Source organism: Hypanus sabinus, chromosome 4, assembly GCF_030144855.1.
Source record: "Hypanus sabinus isolate sHypSab1 chromosome 4, sHypSab1.hap1, whole genome shotgun sequence".
In the NCBI taxonomy this organism is placed as follows: domain Eukaryota; kingdom Metazoa; phylum Chordata; class Chondrichthyes; order Myliobatiformes; family Dasyatidae; genus Hypanus; species Hypanus sabinus.
The window spans coordinates 174,831,832-174,848,056 of record NC_082709.1 but is presented as its reverse complement, the minus strand read 5'-3'; the positions used below and the strand labels follow the sequence as shown (position 1 = coordinate 174,848,056).

The window sequence follows — 16,225 nt, the reverse complement described above, 5'->3', positions numbered from 1 at the left end:
TCCTCCCTGGTGAGATTGGAGAGTGGCTCATGTTTTCAAGAAGGGAGGGAAGGAGAAAACGGAGAACTATCACCCTGTTAGCCTAACGTCAGTCGTGGGGAAGATGCTTGAGTCCATTATTAAGGACGAAATAGTGGCACATCTAGATGGCAGAAATAGGATTAGGCTGAGCCAGCATGGATTTACCAAGGGCAAATCATGCTTGACTAATCTGTTGGAGTTTTTTGAGGGTGTAACAAGGATGTTAGACGAGGGTAAGCCAGTGGATGTTGTGTACCTAGATTTTCAGAAGGCATTCGATAAGGTGCCACATAGGAGATTGGTGAGTAAAATCAGAGCTCATGGCATTGGGGGCAGGGTTTCAACATGGATAGAAAACTGGTTGGCAGATAGAAAGCAAAGGGTAGCAGTGAATGGGTGTTTCTCGAACTGGCTGGAGGTGACTAGTGGGGTACCACAGGGCTCTGTATTGGGACCACAGCTCTTTACAATTTATGTCAATGATTTAGATGAGGGCATTGAAAACTATATCAGCAAGTTTGCTGACGATACTAAACTGGGTGGCAGTGTGACATGCGAAGAGGACGTTAGGAGAATACAGGGAGACTTGGATAGGCTGAGTGAGTGGGCAGATACTTGGCAGATGTCATTCAATGTGAATAAATGTGAAGTTATCCACTTTGGAAGCAGGAACAAGAGGGCAGAGTATTGTCTGAACGATGTCGAGTTAGGTAAGGGAGAAATGCAAAGAGACCTAGGAGTCCTAGTTCACCAGTCAATGAAGGTGAATGAGCAAGTGCAACAGGCAGTGAAGTGGGCAAATGGAATGTTGGCCTTTGTTACAAGGGGAATTGAATACAAGAGCAAGGATGTCCTTTTGCATTTGTACAGGGCCCTGGTGAGACCACACCTGGAATATTGTGTACAGTTTTGGTCACCAGGTTTAAGGAAGGACATTCTGGCAATTGAGGAAGTGCAGTGTAGATTCACTAGGTTGATTCCTGGGATGGCAGGGCTGTCTTACGCAGAGAGATTGGAGAGATTGGGTTTGTACACGCTGGAATTGAGGAGTTTGAGAGGGGATCTGATTGAAACATTTAAGATAATTAAAGGATTTGATAGGATTGAGGCAGGAAATATGTTCCAGGTGTTGGGAGAGTCCAGTACCAGAGGGCATGGATTGAGAATAAGAGGTCGGTTATTTAAAACAGAATTGAGGAAGAGCTTCTTCTCCCAGAGAGTTGTGGAGGTGTGGAATGCACTGCCTCGGAAGACGGTGGAGGCCAATTCTCTGGATGCTTTCAAGAAGGAGCTGGATAGATATCTGATGGATAGGGGAATCAAGGGATATGGGGACAAGGCAGGGACTGGGTATTGATAGTGAATGATCAGCCATGATCTCAGAATGGCGGTGCAGACTCGAGGGGCCGAATGGTCTACTTCTGCACCTATTGTCTATTGTAACTGCTGAAACTAACTTTGTTAGTTTCTAGCTTAGCCAAGAGGAAAATGAAGTGAAGCCGTGACCCCAGTTGTTCTAAAGTACATGTTAAATAGTTTTCTCTCTACATACTATATAATTTTAAAATCATTGCAATGTCAGCTTAATTTTAAAGCTTTTTTGATGCTTCCAACAGAGTTTAAAAATTTAGTTCTTAATAATTCATGTGACCAGTTAAACTAGCGCACTAGCTACAAGAAACATCTGATCTTTTATGTACAATAACTTTATAAGTCATAGCAGTTACAGATTTGAAAAACAAGGATATAACATTTATTTTTGTACTAAGTTACAAGGGTTATTTAACATTGAAATTAACGTTTTGACCAGTTTTGACCTTACAAACAAAATGTTTTAACACTGGTTTTAATTTTAAGAATTTAAAAGAAAAGAAATAATGACAGGTACTATTTTGACAATTATTTCCAGTAATACCTTTCACATTTATATGAAAAGCTTACTGAAAGAACAATCACCTTAAAACTTGCAGAATTATTTTATTCTAATGGCAACACCAAGTGGTCCACAAACTTAAATGGGTAAAACTGTATCAGTCTTTGAACTGTATGTGTTAGATACATATATACTTACCATCTCCCTGTGAAGCAATGAATTTTGATGGTGGGGTGCTCATTCTCTTCAGGCTGGGCGGGCTTTCTGAAGTAGAATCCACACTGAGTAAAAAACAAAGCAAAAGCTTAACAGACGCACATTTTTCACATCTGCCTTGTCTGTTATTTTGTTCTGAAGTTGCAATGTCCTTAGATTGTAGCACTTTATTTCAAACTCACAACTTACCATAAAACTTTTTAAAAGTCAGTGTAATTTAGCATATCATGTTCATGACTACCAACAAACACCAATCCTACACTCTCATTTACTTTCCCCCACATTCACTTCAACCGCCCTAGACTCACCTACATGAAGTGCAACTTACAAAAGCCATTAACCCACACGTCCTCAGGTTTTGGTTCACTTTTTAGTGAACCAGCCACATGAACTCTATTTGTTTTTGGTTACACTAGCTACGAGTTCACTTTGCATATGACACTAAATTAGGTGGCATCGTTGTTAGTGAAGATGGTTATCAGGATCTTGATCTGCTGAGTAAGTGGGCCAAGGAATGGCAAATAGAGATTAGTTTAGGAAAGTTGAGGTGTTGTGTTTTAGTAAGTCAAATGTAGGTAGGACTTTCCACAGTGAATGGCAACGTCCTGGGAAGTGTTGTAGAACAAATGGACCTATGGGTACAAGTACATCGCCCTCTGAAAGTGTCATCGTAGGTATAAAGTATGGTAAAGGCAGCTTTTGCATTCTGCCCTTCATTAGTCAGGGCACTGAGAATAGAAGTTGGGTTCTTATGTTCCAGTAGTAACATGATGTCAAGAGAGGGTGAATTTGGAATAGTGTTCTGTTTTGATCATCCTTTCATGGGAAAGATGCCATTAAGCTACAGAGAGTGCAGAGGAGAGTTACATGGATGTTGCCAGGACTTGAAGGGGCACAGTAACGGAGAGAGGATGAGCAGGTTGGGGATTCTTTATTGGAGAATCGGAGAATGAGAGGTGATCCGGTACTGCCAAGTTGGCACTGGCGATATACGGCAACATTTTATGGGCAGCTCACAGAACTACTAGATATACTTCAATTTGTAATCTGTAATTTCCCTTCAAAAAATGTAGTTTTGAAACATCGAAAAACGAACTACAGATTTTGCGATCTCCTAAACTATTTGGCAAACTTGACTGTTGCGAATATAGGTATGGCATCTTGAAGATGAAGGTCGGCAATGGCAGTGCAGCCATTGCTGTGGCAGATATCAGGCAGATTAAAATATTGAGGCTTGAGAACAGAAGACGAATCAGTGTTCAGCACACTGCTCTGTCCCCATTAAGATTCTCCACCTGAGTACGTCCCGTCTCCACTTGTTACTACCATCGGGCAGGAGGTGCAGAAGGCTTGGATCCCTGCCGCTAGGTCTGGGAGCAGTTGTTGCCCTGCAACCACTGGGTTTGTGGACCAGCTTTACCTGCCTCAGCACAGAATTGACCCCCACAACGGTGGACACTTCTGGGGACTCTGCTGAGCATGTTCTATGTATTAATTGTATGCTTCTTAAAATTATTTGCATGATTTGTCCTCTTTTGCACATTGGATATTTGTCAGTCTTTGCTGTGTGTGGTTTTTCATGGATTCTATTGTGTTTGATTTGTGGCAGCCTGCAAGAAGCTGAATCTCAAGATTGTATATGTTGTATAAACTTTGATAATAAATTTGATCTGAGAGGTTTATAAAAATCATGAGAGGTTTACGATAGGGTGAATGCACAGTCTCAGAGGGTTTTAGAGGGTTAGGGAATCAAGAACTAGAGAGCATAGGGTTAATGTGAGGGAAGAGCTTTAATATGAATCAGAGGTGCAACTTGTCCACCCAGAGGGTGGTCAATATTCAAAGTTCAATGTTGTTTAATGCCATTTCCAGTACACAGGACCCAAGTTGGTGCAGTCTTTTATTGATTCCATTACAATTATTATTCTATTATGGCTTTATTGAGTACGCCAACAAGAAAATGAATCCCAGGGTTTTACATGGTGACTGACTGGAAATGATAAAATTGTGCTGGTTGGGAGTGTGGAGGAGTGGGTTAGTGGGTATATGGAATGAGTAAGTGGTTTAAGCAAGTACATTAACACTTGGACAGTTATATGGATACGAAAGGTCAAGAGGGATCGGGCCAAACATGGGCAAACTGGAGTAGCTCAGATGGGAATCTTAATTATCATGGATCAGTTGGGCAGGAAAGTCTGCTTCCATGCAATTTGACCATGACTCTAGTGATGCAGAATTCCACTTCAATAACTCATGTTTTCTAATGTCTTAAAATACACGATTGATTAAAAATCAAACAAAGAAAAAGTTTATAAAACTCTTCCACTTAGAGCTTCTGTTCACTGTTCTTGTTTTGGTCTCTTCTTTATTTAGAGATTTGTAGCCACAGTAATCACCAAGAAGATTGGATAACTGCTCTCAGGCTTCAGCTAACAAACGTATGTAGTTCTGTGAGTTCCCTTCCCTGAAGGGAAATACAAAACCTTCAGCATCTGTTCTTGTTCAAAATCAGATGTAAACTATTACACTATTTGTGGAACTCCGCTGCACATTTTTAATCCAACTAGTCTGTAGTATCCCAGGAATCATACGTTTTAATTGCTTTTTTCTGGCATTTTTCCCTTCCTTCAAGCACCCTTTAGGTGGAAATTTGACATGCCCCCTCTGACCCTCATCAACCGCTACTGATGCACTAGAAAGCAACATATCCAGATGTATTACAGCTTGGGTAAGGCAACCGGTAGACCATGACAAACTGCAGAGAAACTGCACATTAAGGAAACCAACCTCCCTTCCATGGACTCTGACTACACTGTGCGTTGCCTTGATAAAGAAGCCAATATAATAAAAGGCTCCATCCACTCCCTCTTCTGCCCCCTCCCAGCGGGTAGGTGACACAAACAACTGAATGCACGTATTTCTATCGTGTTGTCCTTGAGCCAGGAGGTGTGCGTTTTCATGCCAGTCCCCTGGTACAATAAAATCGCACATGGAATGGGCTGTCATAAGAAGTGGTTGAGGTAGGAATAATAGGATCATTTAAATAATACTTGGATAGGTATATGGAGAGGTGGGACTCAGTGGGACATGGGCCAACAGCAGGAAAATGGAACCACCTGTGTGGACACCGCAGTCAGCATGAGCTAAAGAGCCTGTATAATTCTATGACTCTAAAATGGACTCATTTTAGACAAGCAAAACAAGCAAAAATCTGCAGATGCTGGAAATCCAAGTAACACACACACACAAAATGCTGGAACTCAGCAGCCAAGGCAGCATCCATGGAAAAAAGTACCATCAATGTTTTGGGCCAAAACCTTTCCACAGGACAGATTATGACCTCATAACCTGCCTTGTTATAACCTTGCACCTTACTGTTAACCTGCACTGCACATTCTCTGTAAGTATAACACAATATTCTGCACTCTATTGTTTCCCCTTGCACTACCTCAATGCACTGTTGTTATGATAGAATAGACTGTAGTTAGCATGGCTTCCTCAAGGGAAAGTCTTGCCTGGCAAATCTGTTGGAATACTTTGAAGAAATAACAAGCAAGATGGATAAAGGAGAATTGGCTGATGTTGTGTACTTGGATTTCCAGAAGGCATTTGACAAGGTGTCACATGAGGCTGCTTAACAAGCTATGAGCCCATGGTATTTTAGGAAAGATTCCAGCATAGATAAAGCAGTGGCTGATTGGCAGGCAGCTAAGTGTTGGAATAAAGGGAGCATTTTCTAGTCGGTTGGCAGTAACTAGCAGTGCTCCACAGGGGTCTGTGTTAGGACTGATCCTTTTTACATTATATGTTAATGATTTGGATGATGGAATTGGTGGCTTTGTTGCAAAGTTTGCAGACAATATGATGAGAGTCAGAGGGGCAGGCAGTTTTGAGGAAGTACAGAGGCTACGGAAGGACTTGGACAGATTAGGAGAATGGACAAAGAAGTGGCAGATGGAATACAGTGTCGGACAATGTATGGTCATGAACTTCAGTAATAGAAATTAAAGGGTAGACTATTTTCTAAATGGAGAAAAAAAAACATAAAACTGAGGCACAAAGGACATGGGATCCTATGCAGGATTCCTTAAAGGTTAATTTGTAGTTTGAGTCTCTGGTGAGGAAGGCAATGCAATGTTAGCATTCATTTCAAGAGGACTAGAATTTCAAAGCAAGGACGTAGTGTTGAGAATTTAAAAAGCACTGGTGAGGCCTCACCTGTTGTATTGTGAGCAGTTTTATCTTAAAAAGAATGTGATGAAACTGGAGAGAGTTCAAAGAAGGTTCATGAAAATGGTTCCAGGATTGAATGCTTTTCATATGAAGAGTGTTTGATGACTCTGCACCTGTATTGACTAGAATTCAGAAGAATGAGGGGTGACCTCAGAGGTACCAACTAGAGAAGGGACAGTGTTGGATCTCCTTTTAGGGAATGAGATAGGTCAGGTGACGGAGGTATGTGTTGGGGAGCACTTTAAGTCCAGTGATCACAATGCCATTAGTTTCAATATAATTATGGAGAAGGATAGGACTGGACCCAGGGTTGAGATTTTTGATTGGAAAAAGGCTAACCTTGAGGAGATGCGAAAGGATTTAGAAGGAGTGGATTGGGACAATTTGTTTTATGAGAAGGATGTAATAGAGAAATGGAGGTCATTTAAAGGTGATATTTTGAGGGTACAGAATCTTTATGTTCCGGTTAGGTTAAAAGTTTGAGAGAGCCATGGTATTCAAGGGATATTGGAAACTTGGTTAGAGAAGAGAGAGATATCTACAATAAATATAGGCAGCATGCAGCTTGAGGAATATAAAGAATGTAAAAAGAATCTTATGAAAGAAATTAGAAAAGCTAAAAGAAGATATGAGGTTGCTTTGGCAAGTAAAGTGAAAATAAATCCAAAGGGTTTCTACAGTTATATTAATAGCAAAAGGATAGTGAGAGATAAAATTGGTCCCTTAGAGAATCAGAGTGGACAGCTATGTGTGGAGCCAAAAAAGATGGGGGAGATTTTGAACAATTTCTTTTCTTCGGAGAAGGATATTGAATTGTGTACGGTAAGGGAAACAAGTAGGGTAGTTATGGAAACTATGACGATTAAAAAAGAGGAAGAGTTGATGTGGATAGGTTTTTTCCACTGAGAGTAGGGGAGATTCAAACAAGAGGACATGAGTTGAGAGTTAGGGGGCAGAAGTTTAGGGGTAACACGAAGGGGAACTTCTTTACTCAGAGAGTGGTATCTGTGTGGAATGAGCTTCTAGTAGAAGTGGTAGAAGCAGATTCAATATTCTCACTTAAAGTAAAATTGGATAGGAATATGGACAGGAAAGGAATGGAGGTTTATGGGCTGAGTGTAGGTCGGTGGGACTAGGTGAGAGTAAGCGTTCGGCACAGACTAGAAGGGCTGAGATGGCCTGTTTCCGTGCTGTAATTGTTATATAGTTATATGGACCTAATTGAAACCTATCGAATGCTGAAAGGCCTTGATAGTGGGTTTGGAGAGGACGTTTCCAATGGAGGGAGAATCTAAGACTAGAGGACACCCAAAGAATAAAGGGGCATCCTTTTAGAACAAAGATGAGGAGGAATTTCTTTAGCCAGAGAGTGGTGAATCTGTGGAATTCTTTGCCACAGGCAACTGTGGAGGCAAATTCTTTGTGTATATTTAAGGCAGAGGTTGATAGAATCTTGACTGGTCAGGGAAGAAGACAGGAGATTGGGGAAGAAGACAGGAGATTGGGGCTGAGAGGAAAATTGAATCAGCCATAATGAAATAGCAGCAGTTTCAATGGGCCTATTCTGCTCCTATATAATATGGTTTTATGGTTAAGAAATAATCCATATGGATAGCATGTAAAATGAAGTTTTTCCATTCTCCCTCAGTACAGTGATAATAATAAACCAGTTTACCACTGTGGCATTCTCAATCGACTATTTTGTATTTAGGATTTTCACACAAATAGAAATATAGTTTCAAGCAAAAATAAACCTGCTTTCATCCAAGCCAGGCAAACCCAGGATTAACTAAACCTTTGTGTTCATTTGAATGAATTGCTTTTACTTGCAATGATGGTATGAACACAACTAAAAGTGTGCTGCAAAATAACTTGCCTGTAAACCCTTAGAATTTGAAAGTACATTAAATTTTGTTTATTTTCAACTCGCTGATAATCAACACTGGCACAACTCAAGGCTGTGTGCTTAGCCCACTGTTCTACTCTTTCTACTCTCATGATTGTGTGGTTAGGCAGAGCTCAAATACCATATATAAATTTGGTGATGACAACTATTGTTGGCAGAATTTCAGATGGTGATTGGAAGGCTTACAGGAGTGAGATATATCAGCTAGTCCCTGCTGCAACCTTGCACCCACTGTCAGTAAAACCAAAGAACTCATTATGGACTTCAGAAAGGGTAAGATGAGGGAACATACACCAGCCCTCATTGAGGGATCGGAAATGGAAAGAGCGAGCAATTTCAAATTTTTGGGTGTCGATATCTCCGAGGATCTATCTTGCAGCCGACATATCGAAGCAGTAACAGAAAACAAACAACAGCAGCTATATTTTGAGTTTGAGGAGACTTGGTATGTCACCAAAGACACTTGCAAATTTCTACAGATCTACCGCGGAGAATATTCTAACTGGCTGCATCCCTGTCTGGTATGGGGGAGGTCACTGCAAAGAATTGAAATAAGCTACAGAAAGTTGTAAACTCAGTTATCTCCATCATGGGCATTAGCCTCCCCAGCATCTAGGACATCTTCAAGGAACGATGCCTCCAAAAGGCGGCCTCCATCATTAAGGACCCCAATCATCCAGGACATGACTTTTTCCTCATTGCTACATTTAGGGAGGTGGTATAAGAGCCTGAGGGCAGACACAATGATTTAGGAACAGCTTCTTCCCCTCTGCCATCAGATTTCCAAATAGACATCGAACCTATGAACAGTATCTTACTACTTTTCCCCCTCTTTTTGCATTACAAGGTACTGCTGCTGCACAAAAACAAATTTCACAACATATCCCAGTGATATTAAAGCTAATTCTGACAGTGTTCAGGGTACTGTGCCAATTGCATCAATTTGCTATTTTCACAGAAATCCTAGTTTTTTGGGTGCAGAGAGGTCAGTTTGCTTATTGTTTCTGAAAAACATGCAACTTTAGCAGTATTTTCCTTTTAGGCTCTACCTATGGATGCATTCTCAATTTTAATTTAAAAAGGGTTATATTTTGTTATTTGAATTCAAAAGAAACTATTCTTAGAAATAAAATCCTTGATGAAATAAAATTGCCCAAGAAAAATTTAAATATTAAACATAGAACCTCAAAAGTTTAGGTGAAGTCATCTGACTTTTCACTACCAATAATACTGCTTTACATAAAATGCAACCACAGCATGAATGGATCTCTAAATTAGATAGTCACGAGATGCATTTGTTCGCCAGGTTTCAGCAGCCCTCCAAATCTCACCAATGTTACGACTCTTTTTCTAAGCTTGGATAGGCAAGGGTAAGCATGCTAGCTAACTATAAGCAAAAGACAATGCATACGGTCTTTTGCCCTGAAGGTGAAAGGTCATCAATCTGAAAAACGTTCACCCTTTTGTCTTTCACAGATGCTGCCTGACCTGCTGACAGTTACCAGCATATTCAATTCATTCATTTCACACCACCTTTTGATCTTTTGACATCATTTTCGCAAATGAATCTGTTGAGTTTAATAGGCTGCCTATGTGATATTGAAATACAAATTATCTGCAAATATTCATGTTATCAGGCAAGGATAAAACTGAAAGAGAAGAGCAAGATGCAGGAAAGGAAAAAAGCTACAAATCTTCCATCTAAAGAAGAAAAACTACTTTAAATATGTATTACTGTATCACTATATTACTATGAAACAATACTGAACAATCACAAAGGGATCAACGTTGGAGAAAAATAGGTTTTACTTATGCCATTTTACTCATAAACGTACTGTTAGAAGCTGGTTAATTTTAATTGTTACCCATCTGCCCTGGCCAATGATGTGCAGTTTATCATCATATTTTGTGCTCAGTATTTGAAAAACTTTGATCTTTCATCTATAATAACATTTATAAAACTCAGACTAATAACATTACCTGAATAATAGACCTCCAAATTTTAAAAAAAAGTTGAAACCAAAGTTATCCAAGTAGACTTGATATACCATCATCTCATCTAGTTGATAGCCCAGTGAATAGTAGTATGCCAGCTACTGCTACAGAAAGCAAAAGCTCCCAATTATAGCTAAGCTTTTAGGAAAGAGTGCAAGTTGGTGTGACCTCACACTCACCAATGTAGATCTCAGATGGTGCAGAGAAGAGGAACTGTTACAACAAATTTGTCAATTTGAGTATTTATGCAAGCATACCTTACAGATTTCCTTACAGGTCCTGAAATAAGCTTCACATAGGATTTGGGGAACCAGCCCTTTTGTCCATGAACTTCTCCAAACCACCACATATCTTGTTGCTCCAGAACAGTGATGATGTCATTTTTATTGAAGTTGAGGTGATTGTCCTTTTTTGCTCGCCAAGGATATAAAGCTTGAGCTTGTAGCCCTTCGACCTTCTCTCCCTGTGAAATAATTCAAAGCAAGATAAATAGAGCATTAGAATGCATTGAAATCCTTAGAAAAAGGATCTCACTGAGCAAAGGTAACAACCAAGCCCATCACAAAAGGGAATACATTTAATTTGTCCAAATAGTCAAGATTTTGGATAAAATGAGTGAAGATTATCAGTATTAAATTGACAGATCAGAGCACACCAAAGCTCAAGATTGTTTATTGTCATTTTCCAATACACGAGTGTAAAGAACAAATTGATTGCTACTCTGGATCCAATGCAGCATATCAAATAAAATAAGCATAAAGAAGACAATGAAAACAATAAAAAGTATAAAAGCAATTCTATACAGTTGGCCCTCCGTATCCGCAGGTTCTGCATCCGCGGATTCAACCAACCGTAGATAGAAAAAATTCGAAAAAATTTCAGAAAGTCCCAAAAAGCAAAACTTGGATTAGCCACGGGCCAAGCACTGCGCTGAATCCACATGAATGAAGTGATGTGCAGGCATACCCTGCTGTAGCCTCCCGCCATTTCACAGATCCTCAGTCTCTCTCCAGCATTCATCGTTTGAGCATTGTTCGCTTCGTGTCTCGTTCGTTTGCTACTTGTGTTGTGAGCGAGAGAAAGGAGTTTAAGGCTAGTAAGGGATGGCTGGCTAATTTAAAGCGCTACAGCCTCAAGAACTTAAAGATCATGGGAGAATCGGCATTGGCTGATGCCGAGGCAGCACCAGCGTTCCCAGAAGAGCTACAATAGTTGCGTCTGTACTGAGCATGTACTGACTTTTTTTCTTGTCATTATTCCCTAGCCAATACAGTATAACAACTATTTACATCATATTAGGTATTATAATAAACCTAGAGATGATTTAACATATATGGGAGGATGTGCGTAGGTTATATGCAAATACTATGCCATTTTATATAAGGGGCTCCTGGAACCTATCCCCCGCGGATACTGAGGGATGACGTATAGGTAACTGCAATATGGATAAAGTGATGTCAGGTAGTGCTTATGTAGTGGTAGTGGGGGTTGGTGGTGTGATCAGCAGTTCCCCACCACCTGAAAATGGTGGTCCTGGTATGGACACTGTATAGCTTTTTCCCTGATGGGGATGGGACCCCTCATGATACTGCTGGCTCCTTCCACACACCTTTCTGTATACATGTCCTTGATGGCAGGTAGGCTGATGCCAGTGACACATTGGGCAGTTTAAACTACTTATTGTAGAGCTGTCGTTCACTGCTGTGCAGTTTCTGCACCACACAGTGACGCAGCACATTAGGATGCTCTCTACTACACGTCTACAGGAGTACACACACGTGCATTGACCATCTCTCTTCAGTATCCTCAGAAAGCAGGTGTGTTTTCATGACTGTGCAAGATGAGTTATGGGACTATGAGAGGTTGTGTGAGACTGCAGATGCTGGAACACAAGCTGCTGGAGGAGTTCAGCAGGTCAGGCAGCATCCGTGGAGGGAAATGGATTGTCAATGCTTCTGGTCCACTCAACTTGTAATGTCAACTGTCCATTTTTCTCTGAAGATGCAGCCTTACTTGCTATGTTCCTCTAGCAACTTGTTTTTCTTTGAAATTAATCTGTAATAATGAAGCTATTGTTTTTCTTTTTCATGTATCTACATCAGTTCTTAGTCTACTACTAGGTTTCTTGTTTGACTAGTCATTCATTCCCCTTGCCATATCAATTTCTTACCTTTCCTTGGTTGAAATTTGCCCTGTACTCTGGCTCACTGCATTATTCTTTTGCAACACCTTTTCTTTGATCTAATACTACTTTGAGCTTCCTTTCATACTCATGACTTGATGACTTTTCCTAATGGATGATTTCAGAATCAGAATCAGTTTAATATCATCTACATATGTGGTGAAATTTTGACTTGAAGAATATATTTGTAAATAATGTTATTATTACTATCCCTCCACCATCAGGCTCTTAAATAAAAAGGTGATTTAACCAACACACACAAAATGCTGGAGGAACTCAGCAGGGCAGGCAGCATCTACGGAAAAGAGTACAGAAGATGATTCAGGCTGAGATCCTTCATCTTGTTGAAGGATGTTTCTTCCAATTTTTTTCAGTCCAGTATACGAATAAACAAGATAACAGAACTAAATTCAAATTACCCAAAGTCATTTCAATGATACAACTCATACCTGGGATGAATTTAAATTCACACACCAGATAAAACAAAAGTCATAATGCACAAACCTAAATCTCATGAAGCTGTGTTAATTCGCTGGATGTGATTAAATGTATTTATTACCCACCTGGCCCAACACGGGTGATGGAGATGATCCAGACACGGTAGCAGGGGTGAAGGCTGACCGCTGACGTGGCTGACCTGCACTAGGGACAGTAAGTGAGGGCTGCATTGCCCAAGCATCCCAATTGTCATTCTCTGGTTTGTCGGTGCCTGTTGTGGGCCACCTGGATAAAAAATCAGTTTAAAAGCAGCTTTGTTACTTATCTTATGTAGGTAAAAATTCTGAAATTTTGTGCTTGGATACGAGAACTTGGTTGAAAAGTACTTAATGATCTAATACATGGCTGCACATTCTGACATCTGTGCTGCACAAACTGCTGCCATGGCAACATTTTCCTCCCAATATGGTATGCCTTCCTTTTTAGAGCACACTTAATTCAACCGTGACACACACACTTGTTTTTGACCATTTTGTTCTTGTATGACCCCAAATCTTGTAACTCACAAAAAGCAAGCTAAATTTCTCAAATATTCCAGTCTCTTTATTGAATGGCTTAATAAACATTTAGTGGCCACTTTATTAGGTATAGGGGGCACCCAGTAAAATGGCCTCAGAGTATGTTTGTGGTCTTCTTCTGGTAACCCATCCACTTCATGTGCATCCAGAGATGTACTTCTGCACACCACTGTTGTAATGCATGGTCATTTGAGTTACTGTCACCTTCCTGCCAGCTTGAACTAGTCCAGCTATTGTCTTCCGACCTTTCTCATTAACAAGGTGTTTTTGCAAACAGAAATGCCGCTCATTGGATGGCTTTTTATTCTCTGTAAACTCTACAGATTGTGCATGAAAATCCCAGATCAGCAGCTTCTGAGATACTCAAACCTAATAATCTGTATCTGAGATACTCATATTTAAACAACCATTCCAGTCAAATTCACATTTCTTCCTTATTCAGATGTTGGGTCTGAACAACTGAACCTCTTGACCAGACCTGCATATTTAACATGATTTGTTGATTAAATATTTGCATTAATGTGTAGGTGTACAGATTTACCTAATAAATGGCCACTAAAAATAGTGTGCAATGTGCTTTGGAGCTTCAACGTGTCTCAGCTTGATTTCTCTCCTCTCTCTCCAAGCTCAGAATCCTCTTGAATTCTCTCCATCTCCACAGTCACAACAAACCACTGTCATCTATTTCTATCAGCCTCCTTCAACTTTGCTTTTGATATTCTAACACCAAGGAAAAATGCTTATCCTCTCCTTGCTTGGGTGTTTCCCAGTATGACCTTAACCATTTCCCTCTCCAATCACTATAAAATTTTATCTTCAAGATAGTTCAGATTATGAAAAAGTAAATGCAGACAGTTCAACACTACTTAGTCAACTTGGTTGCAGAGTTTCTGTACACTGACAACTGGACCTTTGTTCTATTCGCGTTCTTTCATGTAAAAAAAAATTGAGCGTCATTTATTTTTAACTTGTGCTTTTCTTGTGAATATTTGTAAGAATGTGAATTGGTATGTGCTTGTTGTACTGCCAAATGCAAATTTTGCACTGCATAACAATAGATTCAACTTTGACTTTGAACAAAAATAGGGCTAACTAGCAATTAAAAATAAAAACATTCTGGATCTCATATTTTGGGTTACAGTTGTACATTAAGCTTAATCCACTTGACTGAATGCATGTTTCTTTGGAATTACAACCCCGCAAGTACGCAGAGATGGTAGAATGGGATTATCAGAGCAATATTACACTTTCCCTAAAAAAAATGTTAGTTGAAGAGAATTCTTTTGATATCAAACTATTATTTCATTTACATTTAATCATGATGTATTTTCAATTCAGGAGAAAGTTCCGATAAAATATCAAATACAGTAAAATATAAGAGTCGCCTCAGATATAACCACTGCCTGTGAGTGTACACTTGTGCTTACGTAGAGCTAAAATCTGCCCAGTTGGAGGATGTGGCAGTCTCAGTTATCGGTTGTGCAACACCAGAAACCACAGTATGAGGAGCAATCTTTGCAGTAAGTCTTGTTCCTTGTTGTAAAGTGGGTGGCAATTCACTCTCCAGAATCTTCTCCGCATAATTGGCAGGAAACCATCCAGTTTTTCCTTTCAATTCACCTCCAAGCCATCCAGGTTCTCCAGTCTGACTTTCATCCACCTAACACAAAGTACATTAAGAGAATTTAATTGAAAGCCACTCCCTTCAAAGGTTGCTAAATTTGCAAAGAAAACTGACCGGCAAACCCTAATCTTCAATTAAAATCTTGTCTACTCATAATAATTGCCCATCTTTTAGATAAAAAAATACTTCTATCCAAGCTACAAATATTTCAGAATCCATAACATGAAAAAAGATATTTGTTTCATCTCTTATACATTACAGCTAGCATATGTCATAGACTGTTACAACTTTCTAGAGGGATAGTGGAAAGCATCAGAGGGTTGCAGACACAGCCAGCTCCACCATCAAGGACTTCTTCAAGAGGATGTGCCTCAAGGTGCAATATCCATAAAAGACCCTTCCCATCTGGGATATGCTCTCTACTCAAACTACCATCAGGGAGGTGGTACGGGATACTGAAGACCCATTCTCAATGATGTAGGAACAACTTTTTCTCCTCTCATCAGAATTATGAATGGTCAATTAATCCATGAACATTATTACATTTTTCTTTTTTTTTTAAAAACACTCATCATCATCACTATGTGCTGTGTCGTACGACATAGGCAATCATGGTGACCGTGATTGTTCCTGGCAAATTTTTCTGCCATTGTCTTTTCCTGGGCAGTGTCTTTACGATAGGAGACCCAGCCATTCTCAATACTGTTCAGAGACTGTCTGCCTGGCATCAGTGGTTGCTGGGGGATATGCACCAGTTATTCCCATGACTTCACATGACCATGATCAGTGTAACCTGCAGGCTAGCAGAAGGAGGGAGCACCTTCTACTTCCTTTGGAAAGACACATCTCCACCTCACCATCCCATGTTTTGAACTATTTATTTAGTAATTTTAAATAATTTTGTGTATTGCACTGTACCTCTGTCAAAAGACAACAAATTTCATGTAAGACAGTGATAATAAATCTGATTCTATCTAGTTAGAATCAATGCAAGCAAGCTAAGGCATGTAATTGTTGGCCAATTAAGAACTGCAACTAAAGTGATTTCAATTTGGAATCCTCAAATTCTCATTTTCCAACAATGAGGTAGAACACTGAATGATGGAAAATTCAAAATTATAGCCTAAACCAATCCGCGGCACAAGTTACAATATCTTCA

General features: G+C 39.8%; 1 protein-coding gene across 4 annotated transcripts in view; it reads right to left on the bottom strand.

Annotated features, from left to right (window-relative positions):
- The window catches only part of itsn1 (intersectin 1 (SH3 domain protein)), a 225,592-nt gene that overhangs the window by 94,424 nt on the left and 114,943 nt on the right, over window positions 1-16,225 (bottom strand). For all 4 annotated transcript variants that reach the window (XM_059968863.1, XM_059968861.1, XM_059968860.1 and 1 more), the window contains 4 exons: window positions 14,870-15,102; window positions 12,990-13,149; window positions 10,502-10,707; window positions 2,093-2,175 (listed from right to left, as the gene is read on the bottom strand). In XM_059968863.1, the coding sequence (XP_059824846.1) occupies window positions 2,093-2,175; window positions 10,502-10,707; window positions 12,990-13,149; window positions 14,870-15,102 (682 nt within the window). The remainder of the gene's footprint in view (window positions 1-2,092; window positions 2,176-10,501; window positions 10,708-12,989; window positions 13,150-14,869; window positions 15,103-16,225) is intronic.